Genomic DNA, 18241 nt, shown 5'->3' with positions numbered 1-18241 from the left:
TTTTTTTTTTTTTTTTTGGCAGAACCAGGGATTGAGCTCAGGCCCTTGTGCTTGCCAGGGAAGTGCTTATTCCACTGAGCCATCTCCCTGGTCCTCTGCCTGAGCCTTGTGAGTGCTGGGGTTACAGGTGTGCACCACCACCCTGGCTGAATTTTTTTGTTTTATACTGTGCTTAGTTTTCTCTCTTGCAAACATATATTTTTATGACCAGAGGATTTTGTACTTTAAATCCTCAAAGAAACATCTTATGCAGAAAAGCACAGATTCAGTTTAAGACAAAGTAAAAGGAAACAATGTTAGTAGCAGGTTTTTGTGCAGTCACATGTCCCTTAATAACAAGTGCGTGTTCTGAGAAATGCCTCGTTAGGTGACTTCCGTGTTGCACAAGCATCGTGAAGTGCACCGAGCACAAGCTAAGACTCCAAGACGCTATCAGTGGTGAAATCTCGTGACACTGTCATGCCAGTCCAAACACCTTTATGTGGTACATTTTCTATTCAGTTTTCTTGGTCTGGGGTGATAGTTCAACAGCATAAGCACCTGCCTAGCAAGCATGAGCTCCTGACTTCAATCCCTAGTAGGTACCTAGGTAGGTTGGAAGGAAGGAAAGAAGGAAGGGGAAGAAAAGCAATAAGTCTGTTGAGTTTTCTTGAAAATTTATAACACAATAATCTTTTTTTATTCCATAATTTTATTGAGAAACAAATAGCAATGAGACAGTTTCAAATCAAAACGCTAGGACAGTTTCAGTAATTAACACATTGCCTACATTCTTCCAAGTGATTAATTGCTGTACAAGATACGGACATGATATCCTATTTACAAACACCATTAGAACAAATCCCTCTATTCATTAGAAGAATGTAACGATATATGTATCCTAGCCACTTTGAATACACAGATACAAAATGGACATTCATCTCTATACCCTTTTTTTGTTAAGTTCCGTTATTTGAATATTATAGGTGTGTAAACTCAGCAGAATATTCTAAAAGAGTTCAGTAGCCCATAATAGTATTGGGTCTTCCACTTCACTGGCAGTGTCAGAAATTGTTCACCTGGGGCCAGGGAGATGGCTCAGTAGAATAAGCACTTGCCTGGCAAGTGCAAGGGCCTGAGTTCAATCTCTGGTTCTGCCACAAAAAAAAAAAAAAAAAGGAAAGGAAAGAAATTGTTGACCTGGGTTCCCTACAGCTCAACATAACAGCATGGCTTTACTTCTTATACTTCGTTTTTATCTTTTCTGCTGGATGGTTAAGACCAAGGTAAAGCAGGACCTATGCAACAAGAGTTGTAGCTTTTGGGTCTGATAAGGTCAGTGAAATCCCCTCAGGATTTATACTGAGATCCTGTACCTCAGATTGTAGATCCTTTGTCAGTGTCAGCTATGTGGATGAGTCACAGCCATTGCTTGGGCAATGTGCTCTCTGTGAAAGCCTGAGAAAATGTTTTCTCTCCATGTGAGTCTCCTTAGGCACAGTCTATATCATCGATCACTTTCCTCTTTGGCCCCATAATCTCCTTGATCAGAAAACTTGGGACACTACCATACAACCTAGGCTGTTAAGCTTAACCTTACTATCTATCTGAATACCAAACATCTTAGGCATAACATGGAACAGGTATTTTTCATCAAGTATTGATATGTTGAACTTTTAAGTCCCTACAGAATATGATGAAAAAACATTTAAAAATTAGAATATATTTTTAAAAATAGGCATAAAGAATTATATACTTCTTATGTTTACACATAAATTCAAAAATCTAACCATATACAACCTTGAAGCAGGACAGTCCCACAATATGCCTTTTCCTGTCTCTTGCTTTAATTCACCACTCCCTTTTTTTTAAACAGTCATCTACCCAAGAGACAGCACAGCAGCAACTGGCATGTCATGACAAGCAGCCCGTATTCAGAAGACCAGAATGACAGGCACTCCAAGCATGAAACTACTATTACAGATTACCATCTTCAGTGCAGTTGCTTATTTCATAGGTATCAGTATATATAATTAGGGTGAGAATCTTTCCGATTAATTGCTAGATTAAAAAATCTTCTGGAGATTCTCAGGATCATTGCCTTGCTCATCTTCTACATATAACTGTATGGCTTGACATTGTCATGTTTCCTAGCTCTTCTCCTTTCCCTCTCTTGATTAGTTAGTCTTTGAGATCCTGCTTTCCTTTTACTTGTATTATACCTTTCTATTTGTATTTCTTCTTTTGAGTTCTTATACTAGTGAAACTATATGATACTTACACATGTGTCACAATAACCTTAAGAATGCTGAATGTGAACACATCAACTCAGGGATCAGCAGCTGTGTCCTTTCTTGCAGCTGTCGAAGTCCAGGGAATTGGTGGTGATATTACCAGGCCCTAAGCAGTGTGGAAAGAGGGGCAAGCTAAAAGCTGAATTTGCTAGCGGAAAATGGAGTGAAGCAAATGAGAAGAGAGGGGATTAAATGTACATCACCTATGAGTAGTTATAAACGGTGTGGTACTGGCCCTTCTCTTTGATGTGAGAAGGGAATTCTGAATACCTCTGAATTGAAATCCATTATACTTCCAGAGTGTCCCAGAGTTGTGCACGTGGCCCTGCATGTCAGTCCTCCTGTCTCTCTGTCTTTCCTGTAGCTGGGGTTACTGCCATGTGCAGCTGCACCTGCACAAGGCTTTAGATCCTCAGAGGAATTCAGAAGGGCTCAGAAAGATAAAAGCCTAGAGCCAGAGGCCACGCTTGTGTATATGTCCCAGGAGGGCACCTCTGGCTGTTCCAGGACCCCACCCATTTTGGCTGATGTCTTTTGGTTTTAAGGCTGCGACCTTCTACTCTCTGCATAGGGCTGCTGGAGTGCCTGCCGCATTTCCCTTGACACTGAAAGGCATAATCATTTCTAGACTTCAACCAGAGGTTTTCAGACTTTAATAATACACATATTTGTGGTTCAGACAAAAAACTAAGACTTTTATATAAAAACTTCATTTTTTTCAGTCACCTTGTTTTTGACTTTTGAAAAAGAAACCAAAAGATAAAAGTATTCATTGCCATATCTGGTTAGTCCTAAATCATTCACAAATAGTTCAGATAACTTTGAATATGCAGATGGATTATTGGAAAAGCAAGAGGTCTTAGAAGATGGTACATGTAACTGTTTGATAAAAGGGAAAGAATCTTTGTTTTCTATACTTAAAAATCATTCATATACATTTATATTTTTCCAAGTACTTGAAGTACAAATGATTAAAGGGTTTGTTCTCTTCTTCAAGCAATGCAAGGCAAGAAATGAAAAGAGTTGTTTTCTTTATCCTGGCCTCTTGAGGAATTAAATGTTTCACCAGAAATAAGGAGCACAATCAGTTGAGATGCAAGTGCAGATTGGTCAGATCCCAAGGCTTGGTTTTCCTATTTTCCTAAAATGATTTTGCTGTATTACTCATTCCAAAAATCTTTTCTTTTCATTATGAACAACACTAAATTTTATAGGTGTCACCAATATTGTTTTTTGGAAGTTGTATGCTGCTGAGTGCCACATACACTGTTAGATACCACCCTACTTTTCTTTTTTAATGTATGTACCCATGGGAAGATAAATGGGCTTTGCTCTGAGGTTCTGAAATGCTTTTTTGTTTGAGGTAACCAAGCAACAAGCAACCTTTCCTGCTATTAATGTGTGTGAAAGGCAAATACCCACACTTCTACTACTCTCTCGTCTTTTTTTCCCTTTAAAAAAAATGCAAGTCAGCACTAATACATCATTAGATCAAGTTTTCCATTACTACAGTAGTAGAAAAGGTAAGAGGAACTGTATAAAACAAGCAAAAGAAAAAGAAAGCTGCATACAGACTTAGTCTGAGTTTATAAATGGACATTTAAGTCCTTTATATCAGAGGCTGTCTACTGGGGAGGCTGACTTAGACTTTTATTTCTCAGTGGACAGCCTGTAATGTCTGAAAACTTCCCCCAACCCACTTTTAAAATTATCTTTGGTTTTTTTTTTTTGTTTTGTTTTGCAGAGCCGGGGATTAAAGTCAGGCCCTTGCACTTGCCAGGGAAGCGCTTATTCCATTGAGCCATCTCCCCAGCCCTAAAATTATCTTTGTATCTCATCTTTCCCCTACTCAGATACCACTCTTGGTCCATCATCCAATGAACCAGTGTTTAAAAAAATAAAAAAAAAAAACCTGGGTGACGGAAATAGCTCAGCAGTATAGGCAACTCGCCAGGTCCTAAGTTCGATCCCCAGTACAAAATAAAAAGCTTAATCCTTTTGATATAGGGGAAATGTAACTCCCAACCTGGTAGATGTCCAAAACAGTAAGTTCATGTTCATAAAAAGAAACAACAGAGGGTAAGAGTGAGAAGAATTTATTGCAAGAAATTTTCTTAAGAGGGACAGAAGGGAGCCCAGAAAGTGGGTTGCCCACCAACCCTCCTTCTCAAGGGTGTTTGTTGAGCAAAGCCATGAAGTGAGGTGAGTTCAAAGTGAGACAAAACTGTAATCAATAACATTGCAAGTTTTTCCACTTAGGTAATACTGATACAGTGGGAAATCACAGGATGGTTATAAGATACGAATCAGTGGTGAGCCGATAAAGTTACAAGTATAGTCACTTGGTACTATTGATTAACGGGGATTGAATTGGGAAGCAAGTGCTATTGGTTGTATGGAATGAATAAGGACTTTCCTGGGAGGGTGGTTTGAGGAAGTTTGGCCCTCCGTCCCAGTGTCAATCACTGTTGCTCATCCCTAGGGGTAGGATATGGGTGAGCAGTTCCTCTTTCTTGAAGCCTGGCCTTCAAAGAACACACCTCCCGCCACAGCTGCCTTCTGCATTGACCTCAGATGGCCAGGCCCTGTCTGACTGCCTACAATATTTCTACCTAACTTAGCTGTCTATAATATTTTTAAATGTTTTCAAGTCTCCAGTGGTTCCTGTGTCTGTTGTGGTATAGTAAGAAGGGAGAAGCTTTTGTCCTGTAGGAGAAACAAAAATGGAGTATGATCTGGAAGAAAAAGAGAAGGCAATGAGATATTGCTAACTGCCTTACCCACCAATGACTGCCAGTCTATTCAAGTGATTGTTCTTTATTTACTACACAGGTTTTCCTAACCATATCAGCCAAAGCAAGACCTTAAAGATAATTTCTTATAGACTAATCCCTTTCTTAACCCTTTTTCAAAAGGAAAAAATTCTGTATTCCTAAAATTGTACTTAATACCACCGTGCTGGTATGATGAGATACAAAGACAATATTCAAACAATGTGCGGAGGACACCAGCGAGTGAAGAATCTCTCCTTCCTTCTGACAGATGATGCCAATAATCAGACTCTCTGTGTCCTGTCTTTTGGTTCTTCATACTTTCATTTTGATTTTTGTGTCCTCTTGTTAAATAACCTTAGTAGTCGCTGAACATTAAAGTTGCCTATCAAAAGGTTTTTAGTCTACATTTAATAAAAAGAAAGCTTGACTTGGGGTCAGGGAGATGGCTCAGTGGAATAATCGCTTCCCTGGCAAGCTCAAGGATCTGAGTTCAATCCCCAGTTCTGCAAAAAAAAAAAAAAAAGAAAAAAAGTTTGACTTGGAATTTGGGTTTTAGGGCTCAAAATTGCTACCCTTAAAAAGCTGAATTATCTTGCTTTTGTTGTTTTTCTTTCTTTTTTTTTTTTCTTTTTTTGACCCAGGTATTGAACTCAGGACCTTTCTCTTGCCAGGCAGGCACCTGTGCCACTGAGCTATCTATCTCCCGGCCATGTTTGTATTTTACTAATGTAAACATGTACTACAATTTCTGTGAGTCTCTCCATGTGCACAGTACATGACTTAACTGTATAGTTTCGCTGCTTTAGCTGCGCTTTTTAGTTCCAGTGTTTCTTCTAACTGGCTGAGGCTCTGAAGGATAAATAGTGATAAGTAATCCCACAACGTGGTTTTATAATCTTAGATTAATGCGAGCAACTATAGGAAATGTGAGGAGGAAACACCAGCAGTGTTGCATCTGTGTTATGTGTGCACCAGAGGGTGGAGTACCACCGCTCACTGTTTACAGAGCACCCAGTCATCAGCACCCAAGAATGCTTCAGGTGGAGCCAAATTATGGTAAAGGTTACGTGTAATAACCAGGAAATGAGGCAGTGCCAGGAAAGTTACAGCAGAGAGAAAAGTTTTGTCAGGTCCAGTCTTCTATGTCTGTCCGAATAACAAGACCTAAAATGGTAAAATACCAAAATTTTAATTCCCTTATGGAGAGGGGAGGGGAAGGATTTTAATGTTAATATGCATATTTTTAAATATAAAAAAATCATGTTACTACTAAAACAATGTCATCTAAAAAGTCTTTTATTTTTCAATCCCTGGGCCTGCCTTGCTGGCCCCGCCCCCAGGGCACGCTGAGACTGCAGTTGAGACTGGGTGTGGTGGTGATATAGGGAAACCTCCAAATGACACGGGGAGAAAAACTGATCTCTCTACCTAAAAGCTACCTGGTGTGGAGAACCACCTGAGCAGCTCTCCTTGCAGGAAGAGCGACTGTCTCCATTTTAACTGAGCCTGACCCTATTTCCTCATATTGTTATGTGCAGAGCTGCCTCGGACTTGTGTTTATCCTTCAGTTGGCCTTAAGCAATGTGTGTTGGTCTAGCTGAGGTGCTGGTGATAGTCTTTGAACGTGGTGTGCGTGTTTCCCTGGTAACCTACACCTGCTGCTCTTTAATGTGAGCCAGGTCCAGACAGGATGGAAGAGCTAATGCTCCGCGCCCCGTGCCCACACCAGCCAGCTGGGATTGAGCCTCAAGACAGAGGCTATGACTTCCTGGGGCTTGAAAGACTACATCAAAGCTGAAGCACCAGACCCCCCAAAACATTAGATGCTATCTCATGGCATAATATAATGCAGATTACTGTCTCTGCATATGGCGAGGTAAATGTAAGCCACCCACCTAGCTCAGCTCACAGAGTCACCTACTTCCCACAATTCTCAGTCAGTCCTCCTCAAGCCACTCCTCCACTGAATAAAACTGAGTGAGGCCCTAGGTTGTTCTTTTGGTTCCAGAAAACCATCTTTGTGGCTGGACTTAAGAGTCCCTCTACTCCCGAGTGACTAAAAATATAACTTAGTGACTTTATTTTCACCGTGGTAGATTGGAATCAACTTGATGGGATTCCAATAACCTAACTTTGGGATTACAAGTATTGGCTTCTTAGACTGAGACGAGGACCTGGAAGTGTCTCCTACAACCTGAGATGAGTTCGTGTTCTCTAAAACTGAAGAAGGAACAAACGGGTTATGAGCAGAATATATTTATTGAGGGAAAGAAAGCTCCTGTCCGAGAGAGGGACAGGAGGGGGGCCCAAGTGGGTTGTCCTTAGGAAGCCATCTCTTCGAGGGACTTTGCAGAGGAAAACCATGCAGTGAGGTGGGTCTAAGGTGGTGGAGAAGACATGGGAACTTGCTTAGGTGGGCATGAGGTGAGACAAAACTATGGTCAACCAATGTGATTACAAGCACCATTGCTCAGGTAAAATTGATCAAATCCAGTACCAAATGGGGGAAGCAAGTCACGTAGCAAGCAGGCATGAATATGGGACAAGGTCTCTTCCTTTTGGGGATTGGGCTAGTGACTCATTTGGGCTCTTTCAAGGTGATTGATACCTATTTAGAATATCAATCCCTGATGCCCATCCCTAAGGAAGTATGTAGCTGTGCTTCCTCTTGTCTTGGTCTTGAGGTGTGGCTCAGATAGGAGTGTCTGTGTCTTCCAAGTTGCAAGGTCACCTTGTCTTCCATCTTGTCTCCTTGAGGGCCTGGCCCTGTCTGACTGCCTATATTTCTGTCTTAATTTAGCTACCTACAGCAGTGCCATGGCCTGTAATCCCAGGTACAGCTCTTGGGAGGCTGTAAACAGGCAGATCACTATGAGTCTGATCTAGTAGTGAGACCCTGAATACCCTGTAGACCCTTCCCTAAAATACAAAATAAAAATAAAATATATATATGTATATTAACGTCTTAGGGGCCGGTGAGATAGCTCAGTGGTCTAAAGCACCTGCTTAGGCAAGCTTAGACAGATGTAGGGGACTGCAGTTCAATCCCTGGCACCACATGCCTGGCCAGCCCCACCCTCAGGTGGGCCAAGCCGGCTACAAAAAATAAAAAAAATTTAAAAAAAAACCTCTTAGTTGTTTTGTTTGTGATAGTGTCTCACTATGTAATTGAGGCTAGCCTTGAACTCACTGTATGTACAGACTGACCTCAAACTCCTAGTGATCTTCCTGCCTCAGCCTCCCAAGTGCTGGGGTTATTATAGACAGCTGAGTTGAATAGAAATACTATAGGCTGCCAGACAGGGCTAGGCCCTTGAAGGAAGGTGACATGAAAGACAAGATATCTTCCAACTGTGAGAGACAGGCACTCCTGCTGTGGGCCAGATCTCAAGACAAAAGAGTAAGCAAATGAAGCCATGTACCTTCCTAGGATGGGCATCAGAGATTGATATTCTAAATAGGTATCAGTCACCTTGAAAGAGCCAGGGAAGAGCCACTAACCCAGCACCCAACAGGGGTTCTGTATTCAGGCCCACTTGCAATGTGCCTTACTGCCCCTTTTGATCCCGGATTTGATCACTTTTACTTGAGCAATTATGCTTGTCATATTGGTTCACCATAGTTTTGCCCCATCTAGCAAGTTCCAGGGTTCCTACCTTGGACCTGCCACATCCCATGGTTTTGCTCTATAAAAATCCCTAGAAAAGACAGGATCCATGGCAACCCACTTGGGCCTCCTTCTGTCCTCTTCTCAGACAGAACCTTCCTTTCCCCCAATAAATATATTATGCTCTTAACCTCTGCTATTCCTAAAACTCATTTAGAGAACATGAAATCATCTCAGGTATCTTTCAGGTTGGGAGTTTGATTTTCAAAGTATTATTTTGCAAATCTTAAAGTACCCCTTGAAAACTTCATCTGATTTTCATCCTTAAATATATAGTCAACATTATGAGCTTTAAGTGTTCTTTCCTCTTGTGTTTTTCATTATAAAAGGGGGGGGGTGTCCAATTTTTAAAATATATTAGTGTCTCCTTTGTTGGTAAGCATGGTTTATCAGAGTAATTTTACTTAATCATATTTTCCATTAAAATGATCAGTTGTGGTAGATCTATGAGCGAGATTGAAAGATTCTTTCTGGGAATTGTATTTCCACAGAGATATGAAAAGAAGTAAAAACTATTTAAACATGTCTGAAGGAGGTTTGAGGTAGAAGGTTGTAAAATTCTGAAAATATTACAATTAATATTTACTTCAGAGTTTTTTTGTTTTGTTTTGTTTTGTTTTTGTTTTTGTTTTTTTGGTTTTTGGTTTTTTGATGGAACCGGGGATTGAACTCACACTCTTGTGTTTGCCAGGCAAGCACTTATTCTACTGAGCCATCTCGCCAGCCCCCAGAGATTATTTCTGATCTGATTTCCTCTATATCTGCATTTGATTCTTCACTTCAGATGCTATTAATTCAGAGATTTCTTTTTTTATTTCAGAGGTTATTTCTGATATGAGTTCTTCTATACCTTTCTGCAGTTGTTCCTTTACGTCAGACGCTTTTAATTGAGATATTTCAGCTGTGTGATTCCCAATTTCTTCTGTGCTAGTGTCCTCTACACTTGTTCTGGGTGGGCTCAGGGCCTGAGATTGCATTTTGCTCCTTCTCTTTGACATTTTGTATAGCACTGTCCTCTGACTTTTGGTGTAGGTAGAGCTTTGGTGGTTATAACTGTAGCACCTACTGAAATTCTTACTCGAGAGATTATATGATTAAGGTAGTTATAGTTTTGTATTTACAGAACTACAATAAGGAACACTAATAATGGGTAATGATATTTAGCAGTTGACAAACTTTTGTAAGTAGTGGGTTTGGTTTTGTGTGTGTGTGTGTGTGTGTGTGTGTGTGTGTGTATGTAACTGGGGATTGATCTCAGGCCCTTGCGTTTGCCAGGGAAGAGTTTATTCTACTGAGCCATCTCCCTGGCCCCTGTATTTTAGACAGTAAAAGCAATCATTATGTCTAGGTAGCTAAGCAGATATTAAATTGGGAATTTGTATTTAAGTTCCACTAAGTTCTGTCTGATCCCCTCCCCTTAATGTACCAGGTGTTTCCAGGCAGACTAGTTCACCCCGGTTACCTTTTGCCCCCTCTCTCAGTCAAGAGCGCAAGAGGGAGGATGCTTTTATAGATTTGAGTCTAGCAGTGTCTCAGCTTACTAGGTGCAGATCTGTGAAGCCTGGGCTGGTTCTGGAGGGGTTCAGAAGGGTCCTGAGAGCACGGCTGAAGGTCTCACTCACACGCTGGGCCCGGAGGGGTGCAGGGGGCGCAGGGGAGCATGCAAGCTCTCCCACACACTCCCTGGGCCTGGGCTTGGGCCCCATCTGGAGGAGTCCAGAGAGCGCGGTGGAGGGGTCCTGAGAGAGCAGTGGAAGTTCTCACTCACAGGGGGGTCTGGGCTGGATCCCGAGGGGTCCAGCGGGCACAGGGGAGTTTGGAAGCTCTCCCACACACTCACCGCGCCTGGGCTTGGGCTGGGTCTTACAATTAATATTTACGTAACTGTCATATAAAAAGGAAAAATGTCATTTTAGTTGTGTTTGTATCTTTGCTCTAAGATAAGTATATTTATATTCAGAGTGACTAGCCTAACAAAGCTGGGTTTCAGAGGAAATTTAAATTTAAAAAGAGTAAAGTGGTTTCAGCTGTGGAGTTCATTCTGTTCTCAAAACTGCCCTTGGTAGTCTTAATGACACTGCAGGAGACTGGAAACTCCCGCAGAGTGTCAAAGCAGTGATTGTGATGGGGGTCGGCACTTCTGAGCTTCCTGAATGTAAAAGAAATTCTGGGGACCCAAGCCCAAGATTCTTGTTATGTAAATAATGCATTGGGTCTATAAATCTGCATTTTAATACACTGTTTTATCCTTAAGCAGTCATCCTTCTTGAGGGGGTCGCAAGAAAAATCCTAACTTTTTGACTCCAGAGTCCAAACAAGATATCCATTTAAAATTTCTTTTACTTATAAATTTCCACACGGACAGTCCTATGAATACATTTTTATCCCCACATTAGCAATTTAAAAGTTTGTTTACCCCAGAAGTTTTTAACATGAAACAAAAGAAATCATATTCCAATTTCCTTAAGAGTCTCAGATGAATCTAATCAGACTTTAATATTTCAGCTTCTTCTTTTTTTTTTTTTTTTTGGCAGAACCGGGGATTGAACTCAGGCTCTTGTGCTTGCGCTTATTCACTGAGCCATCTCCCCGGCCCCCTTAAGCTTTAAACATCATTTGAAGGGGGCCGGGGAGATGGCTCAGTAGAATAACCGCTTCCCTGGCAAGCAAAAGGGCCTGAGTTCAATCCCTGGTTCTGCTCCCCCCCCAAAAAAAATCATTTGAAAACCTTTTTTAAAAGTTAAAGCCTTTTTTAAAAGTTAAAGCCAGAAAATTAAAAATTATCCTAATCCATTTGAACTATTAGAACTTTTTTCCATGTGTATTGTAATACAAAGATTTTGAATATATTTTTATTACAGAGTAATTAAGACTTTTGGAGTTATAAAATACAAGCATACCAAAATAATTAATGGGCTGGGGAGATGGCTCAGTGGAATAAGCGCTTCCCTGGCAAGCGCAAGGGCCTGAGTTCAATCCCCAGTTCCACAAAAAAAAAAAAAAAAAATAATAATAATAATAATTAAACCCAGATAGTTTAATAATTATTTTCACTTAGATCATATGTTAAAGAGGGGTTTCACTTTTCTTTGGTTTTTTTTTTGTTTTGTTTTGTTTTTTTTGTGGAACCGGGGATTGAACTCAGGCCCTTGCACTTATTCCACTGAGCCATCTCCTTGTCCCCCCAGCCCTCTTGATGCAGGAGGAATGTAACTCCCAACCCGCTAGATGTCCAGTGTGCCCCGTTCCTGTCCCCTAAAATCAAAGAATTCCAAAGGACAATGCAGATTAAGAACAAGAAAGACAGGAGGGGTCCCAGGGTTGAGTTGCCACCAAGGCCTTTTATCAGGAGTAATTTATACAGCAAAAGCATGGTGTGGGTACAACATTCGTGAAACCAGTCAACCTGTAGGATTACAAGTATATGCTGGGCATGGTGGCCCATGCCTGTAATCCCAGTATGCAGAAGGCTGAGGCAGGAGGAATCTTGCAAGCTCAAGACCAGTCTGAGCTACAAAGTGAACTCCAGGCTGGCCTGAGCTTCATAGTGAGACCCTGTCTTTAAAAGACCAAAAAAAAAAGTGAGGGGGAAGCTACAACAGAGTAGCACAGAGTGAACTCTGCCCTCGTCCTGTGATTGACTCAGCCTGGGTTACATAGCGAGATCCTGTCTTAAATACCAGGTTCAAAAAAAAAAAAAAAAAAAAAAAGGTGGGATGGTTTACAACTATAATTCCTTAGCTAATATTGATCCAAGAGGGAAGTGAGTCCCCTCACAAGTACATGGAAAGAACAAAGGCATTTGGGAGAAGGGCTGGGTTGGGATGCTGTGGTCACCACTGGGTTGGGATGCCCTGGGCAGCCACTGCCTAGCTAGGCTTCCTGGACTGCATAATGGTGATTATAATTGATAGGTTTAAGAGGCAACAGTGATGGCGGCAGCGCAGCAGTAATGGAGGAGGGAAAGCCTTTATTGACTCTAAACACACGGAGAGGTCCGAGGGCAGGGAGATGAGCATATCCTCTGACCCGAGACAGGGAGCCTGAGGGTTTATGGACTTTTGCCAGGGGCGGAGCTTGAGGGATGGGTTTAGTGACGTGTAAGGAGCTGATTGGAGGCTCCCTTGTATGCGTGGGAAAGGTCACAGGAAGTTGTACCCAGGGCTGGAGTGGGTAAGGAGGAGGAGGTGGTCATTGGGAAGGTAAGTTGTTACTTAAGGGCTTCAGCCATATCAGAAGACCACCATAATTCAGCAATTCTTACTAGGGCCATGACCTGTCAATAATATACTTCCAGGTTACTGCTTATCCCTTAGGACGTTGGTGGTCCTAGCCATTGAAACTTTATCTTGAGGCCTTCAAATGCAGCCACAGTTCCAATGCCTTTATTTTCTCTGCTGACTGCCTTAACTGTATATTCTAACTTAGCTGCTTACAATACCAAGTTTTGGCTGTTCTTTGTATATTTGTTGGTATGAATCAGATCTCGGTTCCCCACATATATTCTACCAATCTCTGGCGCTTACGGTGTCATTTGTCCTGGTGTGTGTGTGTGTGTGTGTGTGTGTGTGTGTGTGTGTGTGTTTTGCGGAACTAGGGATTGAACTCAGACCCTTGCGCTTGCCAGGCAGGTGCTTATTCTACTGAGCCATCTCCCAGGCCCCTGTCCTTTTTTAAAAAAAGTGTTTTGTCATCTGCCAGCATAGGTCCTTGTACTTAAGGGTCATGTAATACTAAAGTGACAGTAAGAATTTACAGGGAAAAGTAAAATTGAAGATGGTACTTAGTTACTCTTGTTGCTGGGACAAATACTTTACCCTCAAAATGAGAGAAGGTAAGGTTATTCTTTAGCTCACAATTATTGGAGGTTTCAAGACACTGGAGGAGAGGCTGGGGTGCTGCTGTGTCCGGATGACCCTGTCCACATCTCTGAGAAAGCACAGGCGAGCCACTTTAAGGGTGCATGCCTCTCCGGCCCTGCCTCTCGAGCCATATGCTGTCTCTCAAGCGGCGACTGTCCCATGATTTACATGAGGCTTTGGGGTGACAACTAGATGCAAGCTATAACAGATGGGAAAAGGCTTTCAATTAGAATGGCTGAAGGGAACCACTCTGATGAAGTCAGACTGGCTCCTTAGTGAAGCACAAGAGACCATTTTTACCTGGTACTATAACAAGCTGGGATCCAGATCACATGTCTTGGTTTTATATCCCCGGAGGAGCCTTCCTGGCTGGAGAGTCATTGTTTCCCTGACACTGATACAGGGAACCTCCAAATGACCCAGGGGAAATGAAACTCCCGACCTGAGAGGTACCTGGATGAGTTCGTGTTCTCTAAACCCGAAGAATGAATTTTAGGAGCAGACAGAGGTTATGAGCAGAATATATTTATTAAGAAAAAGAAGGCTGTCTGAGAGACAGGAGGGGGGGGCCCCTAGCAGGTGGTCCCCGGGAAACTGTCTCTTTCAGGGACTTTTATAGAGGAAAACCATGTGTTGAGGCAGGTTTAAGGTGGTGGAAAACATGGGAACATATATATTACATATATGTATATATGTGGTAAAGAGACAGAAAATACCTTGGTGGTAGAGCAGTCAGGACAGACACAAAATTTATTAGTGAAGTTTGCTGCTTTATAAGGGCATATTTCCTGGCACCCAAAAACAACTATAATAGATTACTCATCCAAGAGCCCCAGAACTGATAACAGTATTAATGAAAATCCTTGATATATTGTGAGACTTACCAACACGTGACACATGCACATGAAGTGACTACCTGGTATTCTCCCCCAAAAAACACTGGTAGACTTCTTGACCTGAGGTTGCCCCAGACCTTCACTATGTCAAAAAATAGTACATATAAAGCACAATAAAACAAGGTATGCTTATACAAGCTCTAGGGTTATCCAACTTGTTTCTTGCGGAAGGAAAACGCCATCTGGAGTTATAAGAGCTTGTACTGAATCCATGGGTGAGTTTGGGGAGTGCTACCATCTTCCCAGTCTTAAATGGACCAGTACACAAGCAGGAGGTATCTTTCCCAGTGTTGGTGCTCATCTTTCAGTCATGTTTCACAGTGAGGTTCGGCACACTGGTCTTACACTTCTTCCATTAAATTTTTGATAGCTGCTTTATTTTTGGCCTTACTTGTTAATAGTATAGAGAGAAACAGATCTGTCTGTTCCTCTTGTTTGACCTGTTTCACTGACACATAAAAAGCCTCAAGAAATTAGATGAACACCAAGAATTATTATTTTATATCTGTAATTGTTATCTAGGAAATTATATAAGATACATGCCGAAGTTCACACTCTAGAACTTTAGATTTTTAGATTTTTCACCTATACCTTTAAGCACACCTTGTATTTCATCAATAAATCTTTTAATTATTTTTCTTCTACATTTAGCGTTAAATGTTTACAGAAGACTGTGAAGGATTCTTACCACATAATGTGTAGACCATGTGCATGTGAACTGGAAGTTTGTGCAAAATGTGGAAAGAAAGAAGACGTTGTTCCGTGAGTATTTCCTTTTACATTTAAGGTTCACTCTTAGTAATTGATACATGCATTTAACAGTAACTTCTTCTGAGATTGTAGTATATCACACTAATGTAGGCATTTTTTCTACCTAATGGGGAGAATAACTCTTAATGTTGTTAAAATGCTTCTATATTACAATAAAAGGAACACTTTACATATTTTAAAATGTCAGATATTCAACATAAAAATTAAAAAAAAGTCAAGATATTTAGCTATGAGATACACATTTATTACAAAAACAATTAAACATTCCATAACCACTTTCTTTCTTTCTTCTTTTTTTTCTTTTCTTTTTTTTTTTTTCCGCAGTACCGGGGATGGAACTGGGGACCTTGTGCTTGCCAGGCAGGCGCTTATGCCCATGAGCTATATCCCCAGCCCTAACACCCTTCTCTTAATGGACATCTATTATTAATTTCTTTGAGTCTTCTTTAATATTTTAATTAGTAGAATCTTGAATAGTTTTGGAGGATCTTTTTCTTTGTGCTTATCCCAAGTGGCTCCTACGCAGTATAATAGTAAAGTTGGGCATCATGTCACATGCCTATAATCCAGGCACTCTGGGAGGCTGAGGCAAGGGATCAAAAATTGAAGCCCAGCCCAGGCAACTTAGGGAGACCCTGCTTCAATTTTTTTTTTTTTTTTTTTTTTAAAGACCTGGGGATATTGCCTAGGATGAAGGCCCTGGGTTCAGTGCACAGTATTCTATTACCTCCTGTACTGCACACAAACACAGCAAAAGGAGAAAGAGTGCTAAAGGTCTTCTAAACCTATGTTGAATACTGAAAGCCTGGGAAATAATCAGGATTTTTGTCTTCTTTAGGTTTAATAATGAACCAGAACATAGTGAAAATAATCAAAGATCTAATCATAGAAGAAACTGCAAGCGGAATGAAGAAAGTGATGATGACTTAGATTTTGACATTGATTTAGACGACACAGATGATAATCAAGTGGATTAATTGAACATACATTAAAAATTATTTTAACATTGTAAAATTTTGATCACCTTTTTTGCCTTTGATGGTGTCACATAAAATACTGTGAAATCCCAGTTTAGGAAATCAGAAAAAGCTATAGAAAATAGTAAAAGCCACATAAATATAAATTAGTCATATTTGCATAATTAAAACTTTCATCCAGATTGTCTTAGACAAAATTTTAAGTTGCATATATATAAGATACCTGCTAAAAAGCAGATAAAGGGGCCAGGGAGATAGCTCAGTAGAATAAGTAGAATAAGTGCGTGCCTGGCAAGTGCAAGGACCTCAATCCCTGGTTCCGCCAAAAACTAAAAAGAAAGCAGAGAGGGGTCATACTGCAGTTTATGGAAGAATGTATCACCCAATATCAAACTTACTAAGATTCAGAATTAAACAGTGCCTGTATAAGAACTATAGCTCAGGAGAATAAGCGCCTGCCTGACAAGCGCAAGGTCCTAGGTTCAAACCCCAGTATTGCAAAAGAAAAAAAGAGAGAAAACTATCTAGGCCGGGCATGGTGGCACACGCCTGTGATCCCAGCACTTGGGAGGCAGAGACAGGATGGTTCTTGTGAGTTCAAGGCCAGACTGAGCTACACAGGAGATAGTCTCAAAAAATAAAAGCTTTTTAATGTAAAACTATTATAATTAACCTTAAAATAAATTAATCCATAGACTATAATCCCAGCACTTGGGAGGCTGAAGCAGGAGTATTGCTGAGTTCAGGGCCAGCCTGGGCTACAAAGTGAGTTAAAGGCCAGCCTGAATTGCATAGTGAGATACTTATCTCAAGAAACTTAAAAAAAAAAGCCCATGGAAAGTACCTTTTGATGATTGATCTCAGCTTTAAAAGAAAAGGTTGGGGTCCAGGGATACATCTCAGCAGCACAGTGCCTATCTGGCAAGCACAAGACTGTGTCCGGTCCACAGTACCAAGCAAAAAAAAAAAAAAGATCCACTTAGCCAAAGCCTTTTTGCTTATGTTTACTTGTTATAATAAAGAGTTTATTCTTTAAAACTAGTATTTATGGGGTTGGGGATGTAACTCAGTGGTAAAGTGCTTGCCTCGCATGCACACAGCCCCAAGTTCAATTCCCAGTACTACCCACAAAAAAATGTTTATAGTATATAGCATAGCACTTTTGCAGTTTTCTTCTTGTGAAGTACACATGCAGAAATGCCTGGAATTCATGTGTGTGGTTTTGTGAGTAATTACAGAGGCCGTGCTGACGTTTAGCCGCAGAGCAGCGGCAGCTCTGCGCCAGGCTCTGTTCTCACCTGGGCGACCTCTTCCCGTGTTTGCCCTGGGCCAGATTTTGGTGATCATTGTATCATTTCCACTCCAAAACAGTATACGTTAGCTTTGGCTGATTTTTAACCCTTTCCCATTCTTTTCAAACCTTAAGGAAAGTAGCAAAGTAGTAAAACAAACCTATTCGTACTATTCGCCTAAGTCTCCAGTTGGCATTTTATCATGTGTTCTTTATAGCCCCATAGATGGTTACTGTACATACACAATTTAAAGAATTGATTTTGAAATTTATATGAATAGACTTATACTATGTATATTATTTTGTCTTTTTCATTTTTATAAAGTCTGAGATGATCCATTTTGTTACAAAATGGTATTTGTTTATTTTATTGTGTACCACGGAGTTTGTCCTATTAGGCGATCCTGGTGTGAGTGCTGTTATCTGTGTCTCTTGCTCTTTGCGTGCAGGTAGGAGTTTTCATCAGATATATACCTAGCAGTGGTAGAGGGAGCCAGGTGTGGCACCTTCAGTATTCCTGAGTGGGATGAAGCTGACCAGAGTCCCACAGGGCCCGTTCCCATGGCAACGCCCTGTAGCATGCAGGTGGGCATGCTGGTGAGGGGCTCCCAGCAACCACAGCCTTAATGGCCAGGGCTTTCTATCCCCAGCTCTGATGTCAGATCTTAGCCCTCCTGACAAAAACCTGCTTGATCTCCTGCCAGATTTACCACCATCTAGCAGCCTTGCA

The 18241-nt window shown here is 41.1% G+C and overlaps 1 protein-coding gene across 1 annotated transcript in view; it reads left to right on the top strand.

Moving 5' to 3' along the window:
- CUNH9orf85 (chromosome unknown C9orf85 homolog) overlaps positions 1-16225 on the top strand; it is a 60361-nt gene extending 44136 nt beyond the window's left edge. Inside the window, exons 3-4 of the mRNA XM_004637131.2 lie at positions 15124-15234; positions 16082-16225. Of these exons, the coding sequence (XP_004637188.1) occupies positions 15124-15234; positions 16082-16220 (250 nt within the window). The 3' untranslated portion in view covers positions 16221-16225. The remainder of the gene's footprint in view (positions 1-15123; positions 15235-16081) is intronic.
- The last annotated feature ends 2016 nt before the right edge of the window (positions 16226-18241 follow it).

Source organism: Octodon degus, unplaced genomic scaffold (genome assembly GCF_000260255.1).
Source record: "Octodon degus isolate 3935 unplaced genomic scaffold, OctDeg1.0 scaffold00087, whole genome shotgun sequence".
NCBI lineage: Eukaryota > Metazoa > Chordata > Mammalia > Rodentia > Octodontidae > Octodon > Octodon degus.
Note: the sequence above shows the minus strand (reverse complement) of the source record. Positions and strands in the feature narration are given on the sequence as shown.